The sequence below is a fragment of the Aquarana catesbeiana genome, linkage group LG06 (genome assembly GCF_042186555.1).
Source record: "Aquarana catesbeiana isolate 2022-GZ linkage group LG06, ASM4218655v1, whole genome shotgun sequence".
Classification (NCBI taxonomy): Eukaryota; Metazoa; Chordata; class Amphibia; order Anura; family Ranidae; genus Aquarana; species Aquarana catesbeiana.
In genome coordinates this window covers 104,089,482-104,114,575 of record NC_133329.1, presented here as the reverse complement: position 1 = coordinate 104,114,575, position 25,094 = coordinate 104,089,482, and the positions used below count along the sequence as shown (strand labels likewise).

The window sequence follows — 25,094 nt, the reverse complement described above, 5'->3', positions numbered from 1 at the left end:
TTCAGACTACCAGAGTCGGGATGACATGGTACCTGGACTAATCTGTGTGACATCAGCAGAGAGCGGACTTCAGACCACTCTCTGCTGAAAACGGGTCACAGGAGTGAAAACCGAATTGCACTCCTGTGACCCTTAGGAGAAGTCCAGCCAAACGAGCTTAGGCTGGACTTCTCCTTTAAATTACATGTATGCTAAGCCCATGCAGGGCAAAGCAACAGGTTCACTTACTGATGGCCCTCCCAGATGCATACACTTTCCTTCACCTTGTTCCCATGCATTCATGTGTAAGCTCCAATTAAAGTGGAACTTCATTCAAAAGTGAAAGTTTTTCTTAGGAGAGTCACATCCAGCTTCCCGCAGTCAAGATGGCGGCACCTGGGATCCAAAGACTGATGAAGAACCTGGCCTGGGTGGATCCCTGGGCAAGTGAGTGTCTGTATATTAAAGGGGTTGTAAACCCTCAAGGTTTTTCACCTTAATTCATTCTATAACAAAGAAAAGGGGGGAAGAACAGGAGTTGGGACTTTAAATGAAGCGCGTAGCTGAAAAAGAGTACAATGATTGTATAGAAACATATTTATTAATTGATAAGCTCAATAACATGGGTAAAAAGATAATGCATGATGATAATAAATTCCATGATGCAATTCATATATACAGCCATACTAAAAGATACAAATATTCTATAAATAACAGGATAATAATCAATTATACAGAATTATATTGATTGGCTTGTTGTAGTTCATATATATACAATTATGCACATATGGGGATAATACAATTCAAAATAATGTATAACCTCCAAATTAGCTCTTCCACATGGGAGTAGAACCCCATGATATGTTGCATATGGATCCTATAACCACATGATGTCTAATCAATATGGCTTGTTGAGCATATATATATGTAAAATTAGGGCACAGCGTCTAGTTTGATCGACGCGTTTCGTGGCTGGGTAGTTACCACTCATCAGGAGCAAGCACGTGATCTGAAATATAGTGATATAAAGGTTGCCAGGAGGACCATTACCATCAGGGAGATACTATAGAAAATCAAATAAATTAAGCTCTATTAAATTACTTACAGTCAGTAAAGCTGTGTGTGGGAGGTGCATTGCCGGGGGCTGGAGGCTAACCAGGAACATCTTACATGGGAAATGTGGGAAGGTGATCCATGACCGCAATCCAAAGCATCACCAGGGGTGAACCAGCATCTAGACTGTCTGGATCTCTCTAGAAGCCACCTACTAAAATAATTACTAGGTGGCTTCTGTGAACATTAATAAATATTAGGATTACCATGGTACACAATGTACCCCAGTGGTAGTGTGGGGTAAACAGGGGTATAAGTAGGTTCGGATGGTGCCACAGGTGGAGGGGGATTATATATAATATAATGAAGTCCATGATAAAATGTAGTGGAGTGAAAATAATAAACCAACCTTAGACCGATAGAGAGGAGGAATCTCATTAACGGGGGCACAGACAGCAATAAAAACTGACAGGTGTTCTAATCCCTCTCCACCCTATCCAAAACTGAAAAAAAAAAAGTTTTGCCTTTAGTTATACTTTAAAGTGATTGTAAAGGTTTGTTTTTTGTTTTTTTTTTAAATAACAAACATGTGATACTTACCTGCTCTATGCAAAGGTTTTGCACAGAATAGCCCCGATCTTCCTTTTCTGGGGTGCCTGGCGGCGCTTCTGGCTTCTCCTCTTCATCGGGTGCCCCTACGGAGAGCCGCTTTCCATGGGGGCACCCGTACGGACACGCTCACGAGTCCCGCTGCTGCGTCTATTGACAAAGACAGCAGGACTCCACCCACAGGCTCCCGTGTCACTAGATTTGATTGACAGCAGTGGGAGCCAGTGAATGGAGCCTAAGCAAAAAAAAAACAAAATGCAAACATACACAGCAAAGGTAATTACGCTTGGATAGCTAGTGAGATAAGCCACCAGCTAATAAAGCCTAATTACCTTTGATGTGTATATTTGTTTGTGTTTTATTAACCATAGTTAGAAGACTGACATTTGAAATGAGGCTCGGTTTGCAGTGCTGTGACCTGAAAGTTGCGCAACTTACAGTGCGACTTTGCCAGGCGACTTCAGTGCGACTTTGAAGCAACTTCAGGGAATGCCTGGGTATTGTTGGATCCAAATCTTATCAATATAGATGAGGATCCGACTTGCAGGCGACTTCCATTAAAGTCTATAGGCACAAGTCTGATAGAAGTCGCCTTGAAGTAGTACAGAAATCTTTTCTAAAGTTGGAGTGACTTCAGTAGTGCTAATTAAGACGGCTCTCATTGACTAACATGGGATTTCACATGTCACGCTACTTGGGGTCTCACAAGTCGGATCCCAAGTCGTGGCAGTGTGAACCGAGCCTAATGCCGGGTACACACTAACAGGTTTTTTCGCTGGGTTGCACAAAAAAAAAAACTGTCAGCTCCGGTCGGAGCCACTGTACTAATCATGCAAGGTTAGTTCAGTGATCTCCCCCGCTGAGCTGTTGTGTTCTGACAGCGGGACAGCCCCTCCGCCGGGCAAGGAGAGCATTTATCAGAGAAGCAGCCAAGAGACCCATGGTAACTCTGGAGGAGCTCAGGTGGGAGAATCTGCCCACAGGACAACTATTAATTGTGCACTCCACAAATCTGGCCTTTATGGAAGAGTGGCAAGAAGAAAGCCATTGTTGAAAGAAAGCCATAAGAAGTCCCGTTTGCAGTTTGCGAGAAGTCATGTGGGGGACAAAACAAACAAGTGAAAGAAGGTGCTTTGGTCAGATGAGACCAAAATTTAGCCTAAAAGTAAAACGCTATGTGTGGCAGAAAACTAACACTGCACATCACCATGAACATACCATCCCCACCGTAAAACATGGTGGTGACAGCATCATGTTGTGGGTATTAGGGATGGGTCGAACGGACCCCTGTTCGGTTTGCACCAGAACTTTCGAACACCGCGAAAGTTCAGACCTGAATAACGAACCCAATTAAAGTCAATGGGACCCGAATCAAAAATCAAAAGTGCCCATTTTGAAGGCTTATATGCAAGTAATTGGGCATACAATGGTTATAGGGGTCCGGGTCCTGCCCTGGGGGACATGTATCAATAAAAAAAAGTTTGTGAAAAACATCATTTTTAAATGAGCAGTGATTTTTTGATTTTTTAAGTGAAAGCCTAAAAATAAAAAATTCCTTCCAATATAGTGCCTGTGGGTCCCTTTAGTCTACCTGTAAAGTAGCAGATCTGTACCATGTCTAGAATCTGCTGCAGCAATAATTGCATTTATAAAGTAAAAAAAATGACATTTTCCCTGCAAGCTGCCTTTATTTTGCTCAGCTACAGCGGGGGAGCCAGTGTATATGATGCGGTCACAATGTAGTGCACTTGGAACAAGATTAGGGATTTTTTGGATACATTCTGGTGTCACTTTGACTTTGTGTAGAAGTAATGGGTGCGTAAAAATTGGGCTTTGGGTTTCGGTGGCACCTTCCCACCATAACCCTATAGAGGTAATCTTGATGAAACCAAGAATTGGCCTTGCTGTAAAAAATTGCAATGATATGCACCTGTCAAACAGGTGCAGAAAAAATGGTCTTTGGGTGTCGGTGGCGCCTTCCCACCGTAACCCTATAGTGGTGCTCTTCATGAAAGCAAGAATTGGCCTTGATGTAAAAAATTGCAATGATATGCACCTCTCCAACAGGTGCAGAAAAATTGGTCTTTGGGTGTCGGTGGCACCTTCCCACCGTAACCCTATAGAGGTAATCTTGATGAAAGCAAGAATTGGCCTTGCTGTAAAAAATTTAAATGATATGCACCTGTCAAACAGGTGCAGGAAAATTGGTCTTTGGGTGTCGGTGACGCCTTCCCACCGTAACCCTATAGAGGTACTCTTTATGAAAGCAAGAATTGGCTTTGCTGTAAAAAATTGCAATGATATGCACCTGTCAAACAGGTGCAGAAAAATGAATCTTTGGGTGTCAGGGGCGCATTCCCACCGTAACCCTATAGAGGTGCTCTTGATGAAGGCAAAAAAAATTGCAATGATGTGCACCTGTCAAACAGGTGCTGAAAAGTTGGTCTTTGGGTGTTAATTGTGCCCAGGAAACCTATACCAAAAACATTCATCCAGATGAAATGATTGAACACCCTCAAAGTTAGGCAGCCTCGAATTCCTGCAGAGATTCCACATCCCAAAAAGACTTAATCAGTGACATCAGCATCAGGGGCTTCATAGCTGGTAATCCAGGACTGATTCATTTTTATAAAAGTCAAAGTCCACGGAGTCTGTGGACAGACACGTTCTGTGTTCAGTAACGAAACCTCCTGCAGCACTGAATGCCCGTTCTGAAAGCACGCTGGATGCAGGGCAGCCCAACAACTCAATAGCATACTGGGCAAGTTCTGGCCAGTGGTCTATTCTCATGACCCAGTAAGTCAGTGGATCGTCAGCTGGAAAGCTCTCCATCTCTGTTTTGGCCCCGAGGTAATCGTCCACCCTATGATGCAGACGCTGCCGATGGGATGTGGAAGCTGACAGCCTTGCGTGGCGAGGATTAAAAATATTCCGGATGACACTCAGTTGGCATTTTGCAAAGTTTTAATATTGGAACACAGCAATTTAATACCAGCATTGTATAAAAAAAACCTGCATTTTTGTACCACTGTTACATTTACCATTTGTTAATGCATAATGTACTGCAAAAACGAAATAATAATAAAAAACGTTATTTGAAAAAAAAAAAAAATCCGAAATGCCTCACTTAGGCGGACGCTTTCTCCAACGCTCCTCTCTTGACCAACAGAAGATTCAAAACGACGTTTTCTACGACACTGTAACCTACTGGAGTCAGGAAAAACATTCAATGAAATCCTCTTTAACGTGTCCTCAAGAGATTTTATCTTCTGCACTCTCTGTGGGGACGGGATGAGTTCTGAGACCTTCCCCTTATAACAGTGGTCAAGGAGGGTTGCCAACCAGTAATCATCCTTCTCCTTTATGTCACGTATTCTTGGGTCCTTTCGCAGGCTTTGAAGCATGAGGTTGCCCATGCGCCTCAAATTTGCCGAGGCTTGAGAAGCAGACTTTTCTGGGTCACTCAGGATGAGAGAATCTGGAACTTCCAACTCTTAGCCACGTACTACTCCCAAGGGTCCTGGGGTTGCAAAGCCATCGCTTACAGATTGACGCATGTCTTCCTCTTCTTCGAAGCCTATGAAAGTGTCAGAATCCTCCTCCTCATCCTCCTCCCCTCTCTCCTCCTGTGTGTTCTGTGACATAGGAATGATGGTGTCTGGATAAAGTGGGCCTTGAGAGGAAAGGAAGTCCTCCTCTTCGTACTGCTGGTCTGCCTCCAGTGCCCTGTCCATAATGCCACGCAGAGTCTGCTCTAGCAGGAACACTACAGGGATTGTGTCACTGATGCATGCACAGTCATGGCTCACCATCCTTGTGGCCTCCTCAAATGGTGACAATACAGTGCATGCATCCTTAATGATCGGCCATTGGCGTGGGGAAAAAAAGTAGAGGCGGCCTGAGCCTGTCGTCATACCGTATTCACACAGGTACTCGTTGACAGCCCTCTGCTGCATGTATAGCCGCTGCAGCATTGAAAAAGTCGAGTTCCACCTGGTGGGCATGTCACAAGTCAGACGGTCTACGGGGCAGATGGATTTCCCACTGAATATCAGCCAGCTTTAGCACATCTTGCAACCCTGGGTACGTATTTAGGAAATGCTGCACCACCAAATTGAGGACATGTGCCAGGCATGGCACATATGTCAACTTTGCTTGTATAAGGGCGGACAGGAGGTTTGAGCCATTATCGCACACCACCATTCCTGGCTCCAGCTAGCATGGTGTGAACCACCTCTGGGCCTGTCCCTGCAGAGCTGCAAGAATCTCTGCTCTGGTGTGGTTCCTGTCCCCTAAACACACCAGCTGAAGCACTGCATGGCACCTTTTATCCTGACTCTGGGAATAGCCCTTTGAAAGCTCAGGGGGTACCTGATGTTCATAGGACAATTCTGCAGAGGAGGGCATGGAGGTGGTGGAGGAAGAGGAGGAGGGGGTAGAGCTCACAGGTCTGGCATCATCACCACTAGCTGTATGGAGACATGGGGGCACAACAAGCTGCAGCACCGAGCTCTGTCCTGCATCCGTTCGAGTTGCAAGCAGCGTTACCCAGTGTGCTGTGAATTAAATATATCGTCCCTGTCCATGCTTGCTGGACCATGTGTCAGCAGTAAGGTAGATTTTATGGCTGACTGCCTTGTCCAACGATGGCAGAACATTCCTTTCCACGTAATGGTAGAGAGATGGAACGGCCTTACGTGAAAAATAGTAACGACTGCGAACCTGCTATTGTGGTACGGCACATTGTGCGAATTCACGGAAGGGGGCAGAATCCACCAGGCTGAAAGGAAGGAGTTGGAGAGCCAACAGCTTTGACAAGCTTGCACTTAGACGCTGGGCATGTGAGTGGCACGGACTGTATTTTTTTTCCTCTGCCTTTTTCTGGTACGCTTCCTGTGCTCACATTGTGCCAGACCCCTGTACGCTTCCTGAGCTCACATTGTGCCAGGCTTCGGTATGCTTCCTGTGCTCATATTGTGCCAGGCCCCGGTACGCTTCCTGAGCTTACATTGTGCCAGGCTTCGGTACGCTTCCTGTGCGCATGTTTTCTGCACTGACATTGTTCCAGGCTGACACACCACCTGTGCTCCTATTGTGCTAGGCATGAGCGCGCTTCCTGCGCTCACATTCTGTCAGGCCAGAGCATGCTACCTGCATGCTACCTGCGCTCACATTGTGCAGATCTAATCTGCACCAGCATTCAATTCTGCGCTCAGGCATGGGTAGAGCTTACACAAATTACAAAAGTACAACTGAACCGTGCACCACACCACCCTTTTCAAGCGAGCCAGGGCAGTGGACTTTGGGGGTCAAACATGCTGGGGCATAGTACATACACCCTAGTATACCCTTACATAACATTGTATAAAACGGGTAGCAGTTGTGGAAATTTACCAGCATGCTGGAAAACTAGACAATTCTGGTAACTATAATTGCTTGTGTCTGGGCAAACAAGAGTATTGGGAATTGGGATATCAAGGATATAAAAAAAAGTTATCAAACGTGTGGGTACCCATCACGGAGCAAAACTTTATCTGTTTTATGTAAATATCCTTTCATTATTCTCAGGAACAACTGATTCTATAATTTTGGAACAAATTTGTTTTTTTGTCTGAGGACAATTCTGGCAAGCATCGTTGTTTGTGTATGGATAGTCATTTCTGTATGGTGTTGATGCTTTTACCAGTTATTACACCAATTACATGTGTAATTGTCATTAAGATCAAGAGAGAGTGGATTGCCCCAGTATGGGAACAGACGGCACTAAAAACCTGACAGATGCCCTAACTCCCTCAGCACCCTATCTAAAAACTTTAAAACTCCTTTCACTTTAGGTACAATTTAATTTTAGGTGGCAGGACAGGTGTGTTTTATGGTAATGGATTATATTAAGGGGTTAGGTTAAGGCCACTGTATGTAGTCAGAAGCCTTGTGCCAAATTCATGGAAATCCTGACATATTATCGTTGTCACTACCAATGCTTGCAACAAATTCATTTAGTTCTTATTTGTGACATCTTTATTGTATTGCGCTATCGTTATGACAAATTCATAAAGAATTACCGCCATATTGCTGATAAGGAAAGTGGAGGTAAATAAGACCTCTTCCATGTGGGAGTATATTGTTGATTTTGTAAATAATCATCTTGCATCTTTGAGATAACTCTACAGCAAAATGTTTCCTTAAAGCGAAACTAAAGTTCAGCTGTTACATACTGTGAGCAGGCAGGTTTTTTTTTATGGCAGAAGAGACATGTACTGTAATAAAATACACCTACCTGCCTGATCACAGCATTCCTGGATTTAACCTGAGCTGCGCATGCTCAGCTTACAGCGGCTGGCCTGATTCCTCTGTGCTGGAATGACTAGCTTCTGTGCATGCGCAGGTATGATGTCATCTTGTGCTGACCAATGAAGATGAGCAAAAACCCATCAGACAGGAGAAGATGCCAGTGCCCGTGAGGGACAGGATCGTTGCAGGAAAGGCAGGACTTTTTTTCAGCGGGAACGCGGTGGAACGCAGTTCCGGCACCTCCAGAACTGAATGTATGTAATGGCAAGAGGTGCCAGGGTGTGCTGGAGGGTCTATTGATGATGGCTGCTGGGGAACCTATTGTTGCTGGACAGGATCTATTTTTGAGAAGGAAGAGGGTTTATTGTTGATGGGGAGTTCTTGTGTTGCTTGTGGGGGATCTAAGGTTGCTGGGCTGGGTCTTTTCTTGCTGGGGGGGTCAGTTGTTGCTGGGAGGGATGTACTGTTGAGGGAGGGGTCTTTGTTGCTGGCTGCTGGAGGGTCTATTGATGCTGGCTACTGGGGAATCTATTGTTGCTAGAGGGGATCTATTTTTGCAGGGGGGTCTATTGTTGCTGGCGAGGTCTATTGTTGCTGGTGAGGAATATATTGTTGCTGGGGTGGGTCTTATGTTGCAGGGGGGTCAATCGTTGCTGGGAGGGAATCTACTATTGAGGGAGGGGTCTAACGTTGCTGGCTACTGGAGGGTCTATTGATGCTAGGCTGTTGGTGATACTTGGTTCTGTATTCTCTAAAAGGGGTGGTACTGGGAGGTGGGTAGGAGGTGGAACCAATGGTGCTCGGAGGTGGGTAGGGGGTGGAACCAATGGTGCTCGGAGGTGGGTAGGGGGTGGAACCAATGGTGCTCGGAGGTGGGTAGGAGGTGGAACCAATGGTGCTCGGAGGTGGGTAGGGGGTGGAACCAATGGTGCTCGGAGGTGGGTAGGGGGTGGAACCAATGGTGCTCGGAGGTGGGTAGGGGGTGGAACCAATGGTGCTCGGAAGTGGGTAGGGGGTGGAGTCAAGGGGTTACTCAGAAGGGAGGAGTTCTTGCACCTATTCTCTAAGAAAAAAAAGCCCTGAGGAAAGGTAAGTATCACTCCCTTTAGTTCTGCTTTAAGTTGCTCTGGAACTGATATTTGAGACATTTTCACACCAGGTGCGTTGGGACTGCGCTGGACATGACTGCAAGGCAAAACAAGGCAAAAAGCCTTGTTCCTTTTCAGGTCAGTTCACACCACCCTTTTGGTGGTATGCACTGAGAAAAAAGTACGGCATGCAGTATTTTTTTTCTAGTTCAGCTTGCTGCAATGCAAAACACCGTATTACACCATGCAGTGTCCATATTAACTTATTGAAATGCTACTTGTAAGTTGTGACATTTTAATAAAGTTAGAAAAAATAAACAGTACAATGCACTGGAGTTGAAGCATTGGCTCAATACCGACTAATGCATACCAGGTGCTGTTCATTCAGCATGGTTGCCGGTATGAATGAGCCCTTATGCTTCCAAATTCTCCAGATAGCTTATTTGCTTGTACAACTCCACCACTTTGCAGGGGAGATGCCTGTGATAGTTCTGATTAATTGTATTGTACGAGCTTGTGTTTGTTCTGTACTGGTGGTGGGGACGGCACCTTGTCTTTTTCACAACGCAGGGTACTGCTTTTTTGTCTTTTTAACCTTATTGAAATGTCACAATGACATTTCATTCATCCCTGTTCACTGAAGGTCACTTCAGATGCACACATGCTGCATTTCTCCGTCCGCACTGCTCTGCCTCTGGAGGCTTTGTTGTGGTGGAAACAGAGCACATGGAAACCAATTGTTTTGTGCAGAAAAACACCAGTCACCACACACGGGGCGAATCATAGGCTTGCACAGGTGGTGTGCCAGGTGTGCCTGTGCCTGGGCATATCCTAATCACTATGTGTGGTGTTGTCTCCCCCTACTGCCCAAGCTCCATGCTCCTGCCATGTTGGCCCCCCTGCTCCGCAGAGCTGCTAGCTTCCCTCCTCTCCTCTCCCTCCGGCTGCTGCAGGGGATGTTTCAGGATGAAGAGCGGGGGAAAGGGGCCCCTGCCTTTTCTAAATGAACACCGTGAACACACTCGCTCGATGTGTTCATTCATGACTGAAGCATAGTAAACTGTGTTTACTATGCTGCGGTTTGTGAATGAACAGCACAGAACACTTCCCATTCATTCACTGCCCCGTGCAGCTGAGACTGCAGAGAAAGGCATGTGTGTCTGAGCTTTGTGGTGCACACACCCAATAGCCTGCACACACCCCTATGGGGCAAATAAGTCCTCAGAGGTATGACAGATTCATATACTGTACACCTTACTGATGTGTACATACTGTAGATCTCTCACAGCTTCCGCCATTTGTCCCACTACCGCCAATCAGATTTGTAAAGCGTAAATATGGCACGCTTTAGGTGATTTTTATGATCCTGAAAGAGTGACCTAACTAACGCATAAATATGTCCATAATGTAAAGATGAGATTTTTTTTTATGCTAGGTTTACATTAGCCTGCACAGTAAAATGCAGCATTTTACTGTGCAGGCTATTGTTAGTGTCAGCCCCAGAGGTGTGATGCGTTTTTTTTTCCAGCTTTATTTGAAATGATACTTCATTCACATCACTGCACAGCCACATGGTGTGTTGCGCTGCTGCGCGGTGACATGCAGTGCGGAAAAATGCAGACATGCCCATTGTATACCAGCATTGTGGTGCCAGAGGGGCACATAGAAAACAATTGTGCCCTAGCAGTGGCCTGCATTCATCCAGTGCAGAAAATCGCAGATCACAGCTGCAGCATATACTTCAAAATTAATAAAGACTGGCGCAGGCAGATTTTGCGAAAGTGTCTCTCATGCATTCCAGAAGTGGCAGAGAATGTGGCAGATTCATGTACCTGTCTAGAACTTGTAGCTGAGATGCTTTAGCAAAATCTGTCTGAGACAGTTTTTCTTTTTGTGCGCCAAAAGAGAGCTGGTGTTAACCATTTGCCAACTGCCCCATAGCAGATTTATTGCTACAGGGCGGCCGCGCTGTGCAGAATCTTGTATATATACGTGATTCTGCACATCCGGGTTTTGGGCGCATGCGCGCACCACTGCCGACTCGCTCCCACTGTGATTTTACACAGTGGGTCCCACGGGCCCGATCTCCACTAACATCCACTGAGCACTCGTTACACTGACAGTCTGCCTACGTAAACAAGGCAGATTATCATTCTGTCAGTACAGAAGACATGGATCCTGTGTTCCTGTAAAGCAGAAACATGAATCCATGTCTTCCAGTAGTAAAAGCACCTCACCCACTACATTGAAACATTAGCTAGGCACACAGTTAAATTGGCTGTAAACCCTTAAAACACCCTTTTTGCTACAGGTAAGCCTATAATAAGGTTTACCTGTAGCTACCCTGGATATCTCCTAAACCTGAACGGGTTAGGAGATATCTCCTGTATTTGCATGTGCCGACGTCATCGAAGCAATCTGAAGCAAGAGCACGTATGTGCCCTTGCTTCAGTTAGACTGTGCCATTACTGGCGGCTCCCGCGCATGCGTGCGGGAGTGACGTCATTGCGGTTCCAGCCAATCACAGCGCCGGAGCCCGCGATACCCGGAAGTAACTCCGGGAGAGATGTTGGCGTCCGGAGCGGTGAACGAGGACCACGGCGGGGGCTTTGATCTAAGGTAAGTAATACATGATGAGCTAGTATGCTATGCATACTAGCTCATTATGCCTTTGTCTTGCAGTTTTTTTTTTTTTTGCTAGGGTTTACAACCACTTTAAAGTGGTTCTAAACCGCTGGACTTTTTATTTTTTCTTACCTGCAAGGTAAAGATATAATGTGCTAGTATGCATCACATACTAGCACAGTATGTGAAACTTACCTGAAAACTAAGCATTCCATCGCTGGAGACTGCTTCCATCTTCAACCGTCTTGCTTCCGTGTTTGCGGACTCCGGCTCTGTGACTGTCGCTGCAAAATCGCGCTGCGATTGGGGTGCCATTGGAAGCAATGGCATCGCAATCGCGTCCCGCAATTTGCAGCCATTTTAAATTCGCAGGGAGGAATTGCACCGATTCTGCGTGCGATCATGTGTGAATGCAGCCTTAAACACATATATATAAAAATATGTTATACTCTTTTATATTTTTGTCATTTTTATTTACTTATTATAGTATATTTTATTATATTATATTATTATATTTATTTTATGTATTTTACACACGTGTGTGTGTGTGTATGTCAATGACCTCAGCTAAGTGTTATGCAGCATGCAGAGTTTGCAGAAGAAAGTGGTGAATACATAGATTATATATATATATATATATATATATATATATATATATATATATATATATATACACTGTATATTTATTTTATTATTTACATTTTTTAAATTTTTTTAAATGTACATACAGTATATATATTTTTTTTCTTCTTGCGTTTTTTAAATTATATATATATATATATATATATATATATATATATATATATATATATATATATATACATATACAGTATATATATGTGTGTGTGTATCCTGATGATCCCAGCTAGGTGTGATGTAGCATGCAGAGTTTGCAGAAGGAAAAGGTGAGTGTGAATTTTGTGCACGTAATTTTGCCAGACAGGACTAAGTGTGTATTATGAAGACAGAACAGTAGTGCCTAAGGCATCCATCTAAGCCTGCCTTGCCGAGCCTGGTTGCCTGCATCAGCTGCATTCCCCTTTCTCTCATCCAGCCTCTCATTTTTTTTTTTTTTATATTTCCCCCCCTCTGCAGTCACATAACTGTGTCTCTCTTTTCTCCTCTAGCCCTCCATGTCCCTGGTTCTCTCCCCTCCCTCTCTTCTCTGCCTGCCTTCCCCTCTCTGTCTCTCCACCTCCTCCTCACCCCCCCCCTCCCTGCTCAGCCCAGCATAGGAAAAGCAGCCAGGAAAGAGGAGAACTGAGAGCGGCCTGTCTGTGCTGGTGGAGAGGCCCCTCATGTCTGAGGAGGGAGAGCCAAAGCCTTAGATCTCCACTCTGTGTCCCCCTTGGCCCCAAGAACCAGGGCTCCCCAACCGGCTGGCAACACAGAAGAAGAAGGCACTGCACAGCAAAGCACCCCTTCCAAATCCATACCTGAGCAAGGATCCAGAGGGAAGATCTCATTGAGCGCCCCACCTTTTTGGACAAGCACCCCCAACAAAGAAGAGGGATGAGCCGGTCATTTTAGGAGGCTTCCCCCGGCAGTGACTTTGCCTGTCATGATGTCCCAGCATGGCTAGATCCATTCCCCATGAAGGATGGAGACACCCCCCCACCAGCGTGGATGGAATATATGTCTTATTTTCACCCCCGGGGCTTACAGTACTGAGTGAGCGGTTCCCTAAATATTTACAGAGGGAATGAGGGAGGGGGGGAGATGATAGGCTGCAGGTTTTCTTGCCTCCTTTGGTGCCTCTGATTTGCTCCATGTACATGTAAATGTATGGACTGCATTGCCTTATGCTGGTGTGGTCTGCCTGTATCTGGAGATAGCTGCACGCTTTCTGAATTACTGTATTTAGCTGCCAGTGCAGGCAGATACTTTGCATGGAGGCGGCAAGGGAGTGCTGCCTGGGGCAGGCTGGGAGCTGTCAAACCTCTTCAGTTAGTCTGTAGCTGAAGGTTAGCTGGGCAGCAGAAGGGGGGCGATAGTGTGAGAGGTGGTGGAAGGAGGAGGGGGGGCTCAAGTCGGGCATACAGAAAAGTCCCAGGCTAACTCCATCTTAACAATATGGCTTCTCCTGTCAATCAGCAGCTGCTGCATCATACAGAGGTAAGGTGCGATGGCAGCGGGGACTCTAGTAGCGTAACTGTGAAAATTAACAGGCAGCACCACCAAGCTCCGTCTAGGCGTTGCAAATACAGTATTTCATCCAGCTGTAGCTCAGGGGAGTCTGGAGTAAAGAAGGGTGGAGGAGGTGGAGGAGTTCGTAGGCAGAAGAAGCTCCCCCAGCTTTTTGAAAGGTCTACATCCAACTGGTGGAACCCAAAATTTGACTCCAGTAACCTAGAAGAGGCCTGTGTGGAAAGATGCTTTCCGCAAACACAGCGTAGGTTTCGCTATGCTCTTCTGTACCTCTCAGTATCGGCACTCCTGTGGAGTATCTACTTTGGCGTCCATCTGAACTCCAAACTGATTGCCCACCTTGTACCAACTCTGTGCTTCCTCATGGTGTGCCTAGGCTTCTTTTTCTTTACATTTACTAAACCTTACCCCCGTCACTGTATGGTAGTCTCCCTTCTCGTCACTCTGCTGGTCTTTGCGTTGACTCTGGCGTCCCAGTTCCTGGTGTTGACCAATGAAAGTGATAATGATGGCTTCTCTAACAAAACTTCCTCTTTTTCCAACTTCACATCTTGCCTATCCCAGGTGGGCAGCTTTTCTATATGTGTGGAAGTCCTGCTTCTGCTCTATACAGTCATGCACTTGCCGTTGTACCTCAGTGCCTGTCTTGGGGTAGCATATTCTATCCTTTTTGAGACCTTTGGCTACCACTTTCGTTACAAAGCATGCTTTCCTCCTATGACAGAAAGTATGGCTCACTGGGAACTAATAAGCAGAGCACTACTGCATGTGTGCATTCATGCTATTGGAGTCCACCTCTTCATTATGTCTGAAGTACGATCCCGCAGCACTTTTTTAAAAGTTGGCCAATCCATCATGCATGGTAAAGATCTGGAAGTTGAGAAAGCTCTCAAAGAAAGGATGATTCATTCTGTCATGCCAAGGATCATTGCAGATGACCTCATGAAGCAAGGGGATGATGAGAGTGAAAGCTCCGTTAAACGACACTCTGCCTCCAGCCCAAAAAGTCGCAAGAAGAAGTCTTCAATCCAGAAGACACCCATAGTCTTCAGGCCCTTCAAGATGCAAAGGATAGAACAAGTAAGCATTTTGTTTGCGGATATTGTGGGATTCACTAAGATGAGTGCTAACAAATCAGCCCATGCCCTTGTGAGTCTTCTTAATGATTTGTTTGGCCGTTTTGACCGTCTCTGTGAGGAGACAAGGTGTGAAAAAATCAGCACCCTTGGCGACTGCTACTATTGCGTGGCAGGATGCCCAGAACCTCGGCCGGACCATGCCTATTGTTGCATCGAAATGGGCCTCGGCATGATTGAAGCAATAGAGCAGTTTTGCCAGGAAAAGAAAGAGATGGTCAACATGCGTGTAGGTGTACACACTGGCACTGTTCTTTGTGGCATCCTGGGCATGAGAAGGTTCAAGTTCGACGTCTGGTCAAATGATGTCAACCTCGCTAATCTTATGGAACAGTTGGGAGTGGCGGGTAAAGTACACATTTCGGAGAAAACCGCAAAGTACCTGGACGACCGCTACATGATGGAGGACAGTTTGGTGGTCGAACGCGTTGGACAGATCGTAGCCGCTGATCAGCTTAAAGGTAAGAACATGTTTTTTTAGAATGTTGTATCTAAGGCCTTGGGGCCAAAGAGAATGGCAGTTCCATGCTTACTGCATCCTCTAGATTGAACCAAGGATACTCTATAGGGTTAACTGTCTTTTGCTCTAACAGTATTTGCTGCAATGTGATTTTCAAACAAAACCTGACACAATGTCATGTGACTTTCAATTATGGAAGCTAAAGCACTACAACGATAATTCAATTATCAGGGATTATTCCACAGTTCTGTTCTCAGGCACACTTCTTTCCCTATTCCAGAATACTGTGTTAAGCTATTGTGATATTACTTAATGAAGATAAAAGTTCCCTTTGAACATTGAAGCTTCTGAGGGTTTTAGTCGTAATCTGGCATCAGGAAGTCTTAATGATGTTAATAATTAGATATGTATCCAAAACTGCCTGGTTTAATAATCTGCTGCCAACGATCAATGGCACTACCCAGTCCTGTCCTAATAGCCAACCTGCTTTCAAGACAATGTTTGCTGGACATTATACAGGGACCAGCACAATCTGACCTGTCCTGATGGGACATGATAAAGGGCCCAGCACTGTCTGACCCATTCTAATTGCTAAGAATCCTGGGACATTATATAGAGACCAGCACCACCTGGTCCTGTCCTTAACAATCTGCAGTTAATGACTACTAGATTGTATCAGAAAAAGCTGATAATCTTACATACAGCAGTTGAAAGGACTGTTTTCTCTTCAATTGTTGTGAAATTTTAATTTTTTAAATTTTTGTTTCTTTGGGGTAGGAAAAAAGAAAAAAACGTGGCGGCTTGTTATATGTCATCATTGGCTTAGAAGCTTAATAAATGCACCTACTTATAGGTTATGTAAAAAAAAAAGTATAAAAAGTATGTTGCCTTTACTATAAGGGCCCCTTCATACGTTTGCTTTTGGGGCGTTACTGCATGCACATAACACATGAGAGCGAGAGAAAGCCCTGATTTGAACCGTTTATATTTAAAGCTGAGCTCCAGCCCCCCCCAGCAAAAATAATTAAAAGTTAGCAGCTGCAAATACTATAGCTGCTGACTTTTATTATTAGGACACTTACCTGTCTAGGGATCCCACGTGTCCTTACCCAAGCCGATTCTTGAATTAGCTCTTGGGTGCTGGCGCCTCTATCTTGGGTAAGAGAAACCCAGCCTTACGACTTCACAGCCAATTTCTTATTGCGCATGAGCAAATCGCACTGCGCTTTCTCAATGGGCCTGGCTGCAGTGAGAGCCAAAATTCTGCCTAAATCATCCCCCCCCCCTCACAAGGTGCCAAATTCGGTATTGGAGATGGGGGGGAGAGAAGGCAGTCAAGCAGAGCTTCCCCTTTTAGGTAGAGCTCCGACTTAATCAGTGAAGTGGCGGGCACAGGTGATACACAGAGATGAAGCAAATCCTCCTACAAAAATTGTACCTGTTTATCTCCAGTATTCTTTTCTCTACATCTGTTCAAAATGCAGAATTTATAAAGCTTGTCTGAGCTTGCAGAACAAAGGGGTGGAGATCTGAAGTTGGGAGTGAGGAGAGCTCTGAGATCTGATTGGAGGGAAAGAATACCCCCACCCCTTCACACACCACACATGAACAGAGCTGAGGCTGTCAGTCAGCTGGAGATCCCTCCCCGTCACCTTTTTTCTCTTGGTGTCAGGAAAACTTGTGCAGAGGAAAGAAGGAGCAGACAGAAATGACACTTAGTGCTCTTAATAGAAACGTAGACACTATAGAGGGATATGCTTTGTTCATATTTCATGTCTGAGGTTTACAACCACTTTAATGTGTGTTGTGGTTCACTGCAATGTGGGCCCATTGGCACCTACTGTACATTGGTGTTGGGGCACCATTCTCAGTGAATGTCACTGGAAGCAATGTACCATGAATTGAGGTAAAGCAAACATACATTATTATACAGTATTTATTAAGCGCCAACAGTTTGCGCATCGCTTTACAACATGAGGGCAGACAGTACAGTTACAATACAATTCAATACAGGAGGAATCAGAGGGCCCTGCTTGTTAGAGCTTACAATCTAGGAGGGAGGGTCAAGTTATACAAAAGGTAATAGCTATGGGGGGTGATCTGAAGGAGAAAGTAAAAGTACAGTTGTTAGGTGGGGCCTAGATAGGCTTCTCTGAAGAGAATGGTTTTCAGGGATTGTCTAAAAGCAAGCAGAGTAGGAGATAGTCGGACAGATTGGGGTAGGGAGTTCCAGAGGATGGGAGAGGCTTGGGAAAAGTCCTGGAGGCGAGCATAGGAGGAGATGATGAGGAAACTAGAGAGCAGGAGGTCTTGGGAGGAACGAAGGAAACAAGTAGGTTGGTGTTTTGATACTAGGTTAGTGATGTAGCTGGAGGCCGAGTTGTGGATGGCTTTGTAAGTTGTTATTAGAATGTTGAATTTAATTTGTTGGGTGAGCGGAAGCCAGTGGAGGGACTGGCAGAGAGGGGTAGCAGACACTGAGCGGTTGGTAAGGTGGATGAGTCTGGCAGCAGCATTCATGATGGACTGAAGGGGGGACAGTCTATGTAGAGGTAATCCAATGAGGAGTGAGTTGCAGTAGTCGAGGCGGGAGGTGACCAGGGAGTGAACTAGGAGTTTTGTGGTGTCATTGGTTAGAAAGGGGCGTATTTTTGAGATGTTGTGGAGGTTGAGACGGCAAGATTTGGAAAGTGTTTGGATGTGGGGCCGAAAAGATAGTTCAGAGTCCAGGGTTACACCTAGAACCTTGGCATGCGGTGGGGGGGGGGGGGGAGCTGATAGTAGTGCTATTGATTTTGACAGAGAGATCAGGGGTAGGAAGGAGCACATGGGGGGAGGAAAAATCATGAGCTCAGTTTTGGATAGATTGAGTCCGAGGAAGTGGTGTGACATCCAGGCTGATATGTCTCTTAGTAAGTTAGTGATACATGAGGAGACTGAAGAAGTGAGCTGAGGGGTAGAGAGATAAATTTGGGTGTCGTCAGCATAGAGATGGTACTGGAAGCCATAGGAGGCTATTACCTGACCCAGGGAGGAGGTGTAGATAGAGAATAGGAGAGGTCCAAGAACAGAATCTCAGGGGACCCCAACAGAAAAAGGGAGAGGAGGCAGTAGAGTCGTAAGTGACACTAAAGGTGCGGTTGGATAAGTAGGATGAGAACCAGTGAAGAGTACAGTCATGGAGACCAAAGGCATGAAGTTTTTTGAGGAGGAGGGGGTGATCTACAGTGTCAAATACAGCAGATAGGTCTAATGCCCCGTACACGCGATTGGATTTTCCGTCAACAAATGTTGGATGTGAGCTTGTTGTCGGAAAGTCCGACTGTGTGTATGCTCCATCGAACATTTGCTGTCAGAATTTCCACCCACAAATGTTTGAGAGCAGGTTCTTACATTTCTCGCCAACAAATCCTGTTGTCGGAATTTCCGATCGTGTGTACACAAGTCTGTCGCACAAAAATTCACGCATGCTCGGAATCAAGCAGAAGGAGGCCCACTGGCCATTGAACTTCCTTTTTTGCTTGTGCTTGTTCACAAGTTGCGAACAAGCGTGGTTCTTTTCGTGTGAAACGCGTCAACTGATCATCATTGCAATTTTGTCTGGCTCATGACAATAAAGAAATCTCTACAGCATCTTTTGGATTCAAGTGTGTGATCAATCTTTTCTTATTTTCTAATTTGAAAGTGGAATCCAAATATGGATCACCAACCACCAAATATGATCCTGTAATGTCAAAAATGTTAGGGACCCATTCACATTTATGTGTTGCGGTAAAACACATTTTACTGCACTTTTACTGCAAACCAAGTCAACGTACGACACCCCACCACACTAGTACAATAGTGAGCAATGCACCTGCACTGCAGCGCACCACAAAGCACAGCATACTAATGGTGTGTGTCTGTTTTTCCCTGCATTGCACGCAACATTTTCCCGAGATCTGAGTGACTGTAAACTAGCGTTAGTGATTCTACTAGGTATATGCACAGGCACTTCCTTAATTAGGGTGACAACGCTTACCCAATCCAGCTTCAGGGTTGTCACCCTTTTCCTGCACACCCAAGAGTCCATTGTAGCACACGCGTGTTCATAGGAAGCTCCTACATAGATACTATATGTTCCCAGTGCAGAGAGTGACAACATAAACAAAGTAAGAGAACTATATTTTTTGACTAAGAAAAGAATATGCAGTCCTGATTTTCTTCTTTCCCCATTCACACTTGATTATACAGTATTTAGGCATTTTGAGCCTTTTTTGTGCGTATTTGCCTATTTTTTTGCACGTTTACATTAAAGTCTATAGGGCCAAAAACGCTTGATTCTACCTGAAAATAAAGCATTGAGCTACAAGCAATTGACCGCTAAGATGTGACCGGGTATAATTGAAAAGATGGGATTCTTAATGTCGAAACTCTGCTGCACATAGGAAAGGGGGCAACAAAACACTCAGGTGTGAATGGGGACTTACAGTTCTCTACAAAAAGTATTATTTTAAGAGAGCTTAAAGGAGTATTACCCCTTCCCTCACATGACCCAAATGCCCGCTTCCACCACACGGCATTTAGAGGCTCTCAAAGGGCCGAGAGGCGGAAGCAGGGATTTGGGTCATGTGACCGCTGTCATTGGCTGTCATAGGGGTCAAATGATCGAAAAGCTCCTGATCTCAAGTATGCATCGGGAGCTTTTTGGTCCTGGCCAGTGACTTTGCTGGGAGCGCATGGGGCGTAGAAAACTGTCTACATAAGGCCACATATATGCGACCTCCTGGCGTTAACGCCCACCCGCCAAGATGCTGCATATATGCGCAGCGGCAGTGGGAAGCTGTTAAACCCAAAAGCAACATTTATTATATTGCAGCTTCTCAATTCTTAAATTTGATGGCTGCATTCATTTTCTTTTTTAAGTTTTCTTTCTTCTATTATCAAATCTGGCGATCCAGCCAGCAAGTCTTTTGTTTTTCAAAAGAACAAACTCTCTTGCAGATGTAGCCGATACAGGGATGAGACAAACCGTTTACAACTTACATGGGTACTTACAATGATCAGCTTTTATTTATTTATGTAAAACCTTTTATACCAAAAAGGAAAAAACTGTTTACTGTAATTGATTATAAAGTGTAAGCTGGAGTTTGGCTTCAGTTTGTTAATATATTTAAATCTACTAGTACAGCTGACACTCCCCTCCCCCTAGACTGACAATGCTGCTGTCCAAAAGGGGCCCCTGTGCTCCTTCATCCAGAGTGGGGGCACTCTAATACAGGAGGAGGGCTACTGGCCAGATCACCAGGTGAAAACAGAGGGGAAAAAGCCTGAGCCCTGGTTCACACCGGTGCAGCTTTGAAATCGCACATCAGTGTGATTTGCACTGCTGATTTCATTGCAGCTTGTGACTTCATTTAACAGAAATCTATGCAAGTCGCAATGAAATTGGTAAAAAGTAGTGCAGAAACCTTTTTCATAGTCGCTGCAACACGAGTCATGGCGATATGAACGGTTCCATTGCCGGATATGGGGTGCGACTTGTCATGCGATTTTATAATTGTCAAAGTCGCAGCCGGTGTGAACGCAGCCTAAAAAATAAAACGAATGCAGCCACCGCTTCTAACGAATGGCAAGCTGCAATATATAACATTTTTTGGATTTGGGTTTAATACTGCTTGAATTCTACTTTAATGGTAGCCACACACACTTCGATAAATGATTGATTTGTTTTCCAATCAATCTCTTCCGATAGAAATAATCAAGTTGACACCCCATTCAAGCGATATGCTACACACCAGGAATTGGATTTTAATCAATAGTTAAAGAAGAAAAAAAAAAAAAATCCCCTGCAAGGCAATGTCATAATGTGCCAGTATGCATCGCATACTAGCACATTATGAGAGACTTACCTTAGAATGAAGCCCTCCAGCGTCACAGCTGAAGGCGCTTCCTTATTCACCGGGTCTTCCTTCCGGGTTCGCAGCCTCCGGCTACATGAGCGGCTGGGGGAGCGATGACATCACTCCCGCGCACATCACTGCCGCCGTTTACGGCACAGGTTTTAAGGATCCGGCACGGTATGCCAGCCCTTCAGAGCACATGCGCCGGTGACGTCACCGTCTGTATGCACTCTGAATATCTCCTGAACAGTGCAAGTTTAGGAGATCTTCACAGTACTGTAATAAGGCTTACCTGTAGGTAAAAGATGAAAATGTGGGTTTACTACCACTTTAACCAGCGATTGCAAGTTAACAATCGCATCTCAGTTTCCAACATGTAATCTCATAATCTGACCAATCGATTCATGATCGTATTCATGAACAGAGCTGTCAATCAACGCGCAATGATCAAAATTTTTCTGTCCTGGTTAACTGAGTCAGTTTGATCGAATCCAATCTAGGTCGAGTCTAAATCGATCGGAAGGGAAGTTATGAAGATCAATTGGATAATAAAACGGAAGCGCGCATTAGACACACCTGCGCACACACACTTAGATATGCGTAAAAATATATATAAAAATGGACTCTAAGCTTATTTGCATTAACTTGATATCTAGAGCTGCAGTGCTGTATCTAAAATGGATAGAACTGAAACCTATAGTAATGTAAATATAATAAGACTAATAAAGAGGGTGACACTATAAAGTAGCTATAAACCTTTAGCCTCCAAATAATGAATATCATATAAAAACTTGACTATTAAAGTGCAATAGTGCATTATTGTACTTTAGGTGAGTTTTTATATGTCATATATACAGTAAATACTATATACTGTATGACGGCCAATGCAGAATGGTTCTTTGGAAGTCTGTCTGGAGCTGGCGTACGAAGAGTTAAATTGCTGCCATTAAAGGCCACTTAGGTCCTGCGTATCCCATCCACTAACTATACACGTATTTCCTGTGTTCTCTGAAGCCAGTATCCATTTACTTGTGGTTATACCACAGACGTTATATTAATATGCAAAAAGCAAGACATGACGTGGGCAAATGTTTTTTTTACTTTTTTTTGTTTTGTACGAACGTGCTTCCAACACTGTACAGAGTGTCAGCGATCATAAGCACCAGTTATGTAGACGGTATGCCATTCCTAATAGTGGGCAATCACATTCGATCTCAGTGCTGTAGGAGAGGCTGAACTGGACCCTGATTGGTTGGTATTGGCGTCAGAACTTTTTTTGTACTCTGCTGTCGCTGCTGCAGTCCAGATCCCCCCCACCCCACCCCACCCCGGGCGTTACGCAGTTTTTCTCTTCCTTTTCCAAAGTGCTGGTTGAAAATATTGGCTTGTGTGTCAGGAGGTCAGCTATGTATATTATTAGCACACGATTAATGAGGTGTTTCCGAGCTCCATCAGTAAACCAGTGTAAAGGACAGTAATTGTGTGTTAAATACTGTAACGCATAGTCAACATGCACACGGGCGCTTGGGCCACAGCAGAGAAATTTTGGGGGGGCAAACTGTCAGCTCCGATCGGAGCTGCTGTACTAACTATCCGATGTTAGTACAGTGATCTCCCCCGCTGAGCTATTGTGTTCTGACAGGGGGACGACCCCCCGCCAGAACAGTCCGACCAGCAGTCTCTGCCATTGGCTGAGGGCGCTGATCGGGAGTTGGTCGGTTGCTGGTTTTCCATCATGCACGTCCAACAAAAGCCGACCAAACGGCTGGCTTCTGTTGGCCAGACCAACATACACATGGGCCGAATGTTGGCCGTTTTTTGTTTTTTTTTTGAACGGGCAAATGTCTCCCAACTTTCAGCCTGTGTGTACCCGGCTTTAGGAGGGCCCTGCTCCTCAGAGCTTACAATCTCATATGGGGGGGGGGGGGGGGGGGCTGGTGTTACAAATAGTATTAACTGTGAGGGATGAAGTGATGACGGAGGTAGAAGATTCAGTTGTTAGCTGAAGGCAGGATAGGCTTCTCTGAAGAGATGAGATTTCATGGACCGCCTAAGTGGACAAAGTAGGAGATAGCCGGACAGATTGGGGTAGGGAGTTCCAGAGGATGAGAGAGACTCTGGAGAAGTCCGGGAGATGAGCATGAGAGGAGGAGACAAGGGAGCTAGAGAGCAGGAGGTCTTGGGAGGACCAGAAAGGACAGATTGGGTGATAGTTGGAGGTAAGCTTGGTGATGTAGCTCAGGGCAAAGTTGTAAATGGCTTTGTATGTTATTGTTAATACTTTGAATTGTATTTGTTGGGCAATGGAATACCAGTGGAGGGATTGGCAGAGAGTGGTGGCCGACACTGAGCAGTTAGTAGGGTATTGGCAGAGAGGGGTGGCAGACACTGAGCGGTTAGTAAGGTATTGGTTGAGAGGGATGGCAGACACTGAGCGGTTAGTAAGGTATTGGCAGAGAGGGGTGGCAGACACTGAGCGGTTAGTAAGGTATTGGCAGAGAGGGGTGGCAGACACTGAGCGGTTAGTAAGGTATTGGTAGAGAGGGGGGGCAGACACCGAGCGGTTAGTAAGGTATTGGCAGAGAGGGGTGGCAGACACTGAGCGGTTAATAGGGTATTGGTAGAGAGGGGTGGCAGACACCGAGCGGTTAGTAGGGTATTGGTAGAGAGGTTTGGCAGACATTGAGCGGTTAGTAAGGTATTGGCAGAGAGGGGTGTAGACACTGAGCGGTTAGTAAGGTATTGGCAGAGAGGGGTGTAGACACTGAGCGGTTAGTAAGGTAGTGGCAGAGTGGGGTGTAGACACTGAGCGGTTAGTAAGGTATTGGCAGAGAGGGGTGGTAGACACTGAGCGGTTAGTAAGGTATTGGCAGAGTGGGGTGTAGACACCGAGCGGATAGTAAGGTATTGGCAGAGAGGGGTGTAGACACTAAGCGGTTAGTAAGGTATTGGCAGAGTGGGGTGTAGACACTGAGCGGTTAGTAAGGTATTGGCAGAGTGGGGTGTAGACACTGAGCAGTTAGTAAGGTATTGGCAGAGAGGGGTGTAGACACTGAGCGGTTAGTAAGGTATTGGCAGAGAGGGGTGGCAGACACTGAGCGGTTAGTAAGGTATTGGCAGAGAGGGGTGTAGACACTGAGCGGTTAGTAAGGTATTGGCAGAGAGGGGTGTAGACACTGAGCGGTTAGTAAGGTATTGGCAGAGAGGGGTGTAGACACTGAGCTGTTAGTAAGGTATTGGCAGAGAGGGGTGGCAGACACTGAGCGGTTAGTAAGGTATTGGCAGAGAGGGGTGTAGACACTGAGCGGTTAGTAAGGTATTGGCAGAGAGGGGTGTAGACACTGAGCGGTTAGTAAGGTATTGGCAGAGAGGGGTGTAGACACTGAGCGGTTAGTAAGGTATTGGCAGAGAGGGGTGGCAGACACTGAGCGGTTAGTAAGGTATTGGCAGAGAGGGGTGTAGACACTGAGCGGTTAGTAAGGTATTGGCAGAGAGGGGTGTAGACACTGAGCGGTTAGTAAGGTATTGGCAGAGAGGGGTGGCAGACACTGAGCGGTTAGTAAGGTATTGGCAGAGAGGGGTGGCAGACACTGAGCGGTTAGTAAGGTATTGGTAGAGAGGGGGGGCAGACACCGAGCGGTTAGTAAGGTATTGGCAGAGAGGGGTGGCAGACACTGAGCGGTTAATAGGGTATTGGTAGAGAGGGGTGGCAGACACCGAGCGGTTAGTAGGGTATTGGTAGAGAGGTTTGGCAGACATTGAGCGGTTAGTAAGGTATTGGCAGAGAGGGGTGTAGACACTGAGCGGTTAGTAAGGTATTGGC

The 25,094-nt window shown here is 45.5% G+C and overlaps 1 protein-coding gene across 1 annotated transcript in view; it reads left to right on the top strand.

Annotated features, from left to right (window-relative positions):
* The first annotated feature begins 12,842 nt into the window (after positions 1–12,842).
* ADCY9 (adenylate cyclase 9) overlaps positions 12,843–25,094 on the top strand; it is a 165,633-nt gene continuing 153,381 nt past the window's right edge. Inside the window, exon 1 of the mRNA XM_073636578.1 lies at positions 12,843–15,390. Coding sequence (XP_073492679.1) covers positions 13,719–15,390 — 1,672 coding nt within the window. The 5' untranslated portion in view covers positions 12,843–13,718. The remainder of the gene's footprint in view (positions 15,391–25,094) is intronic.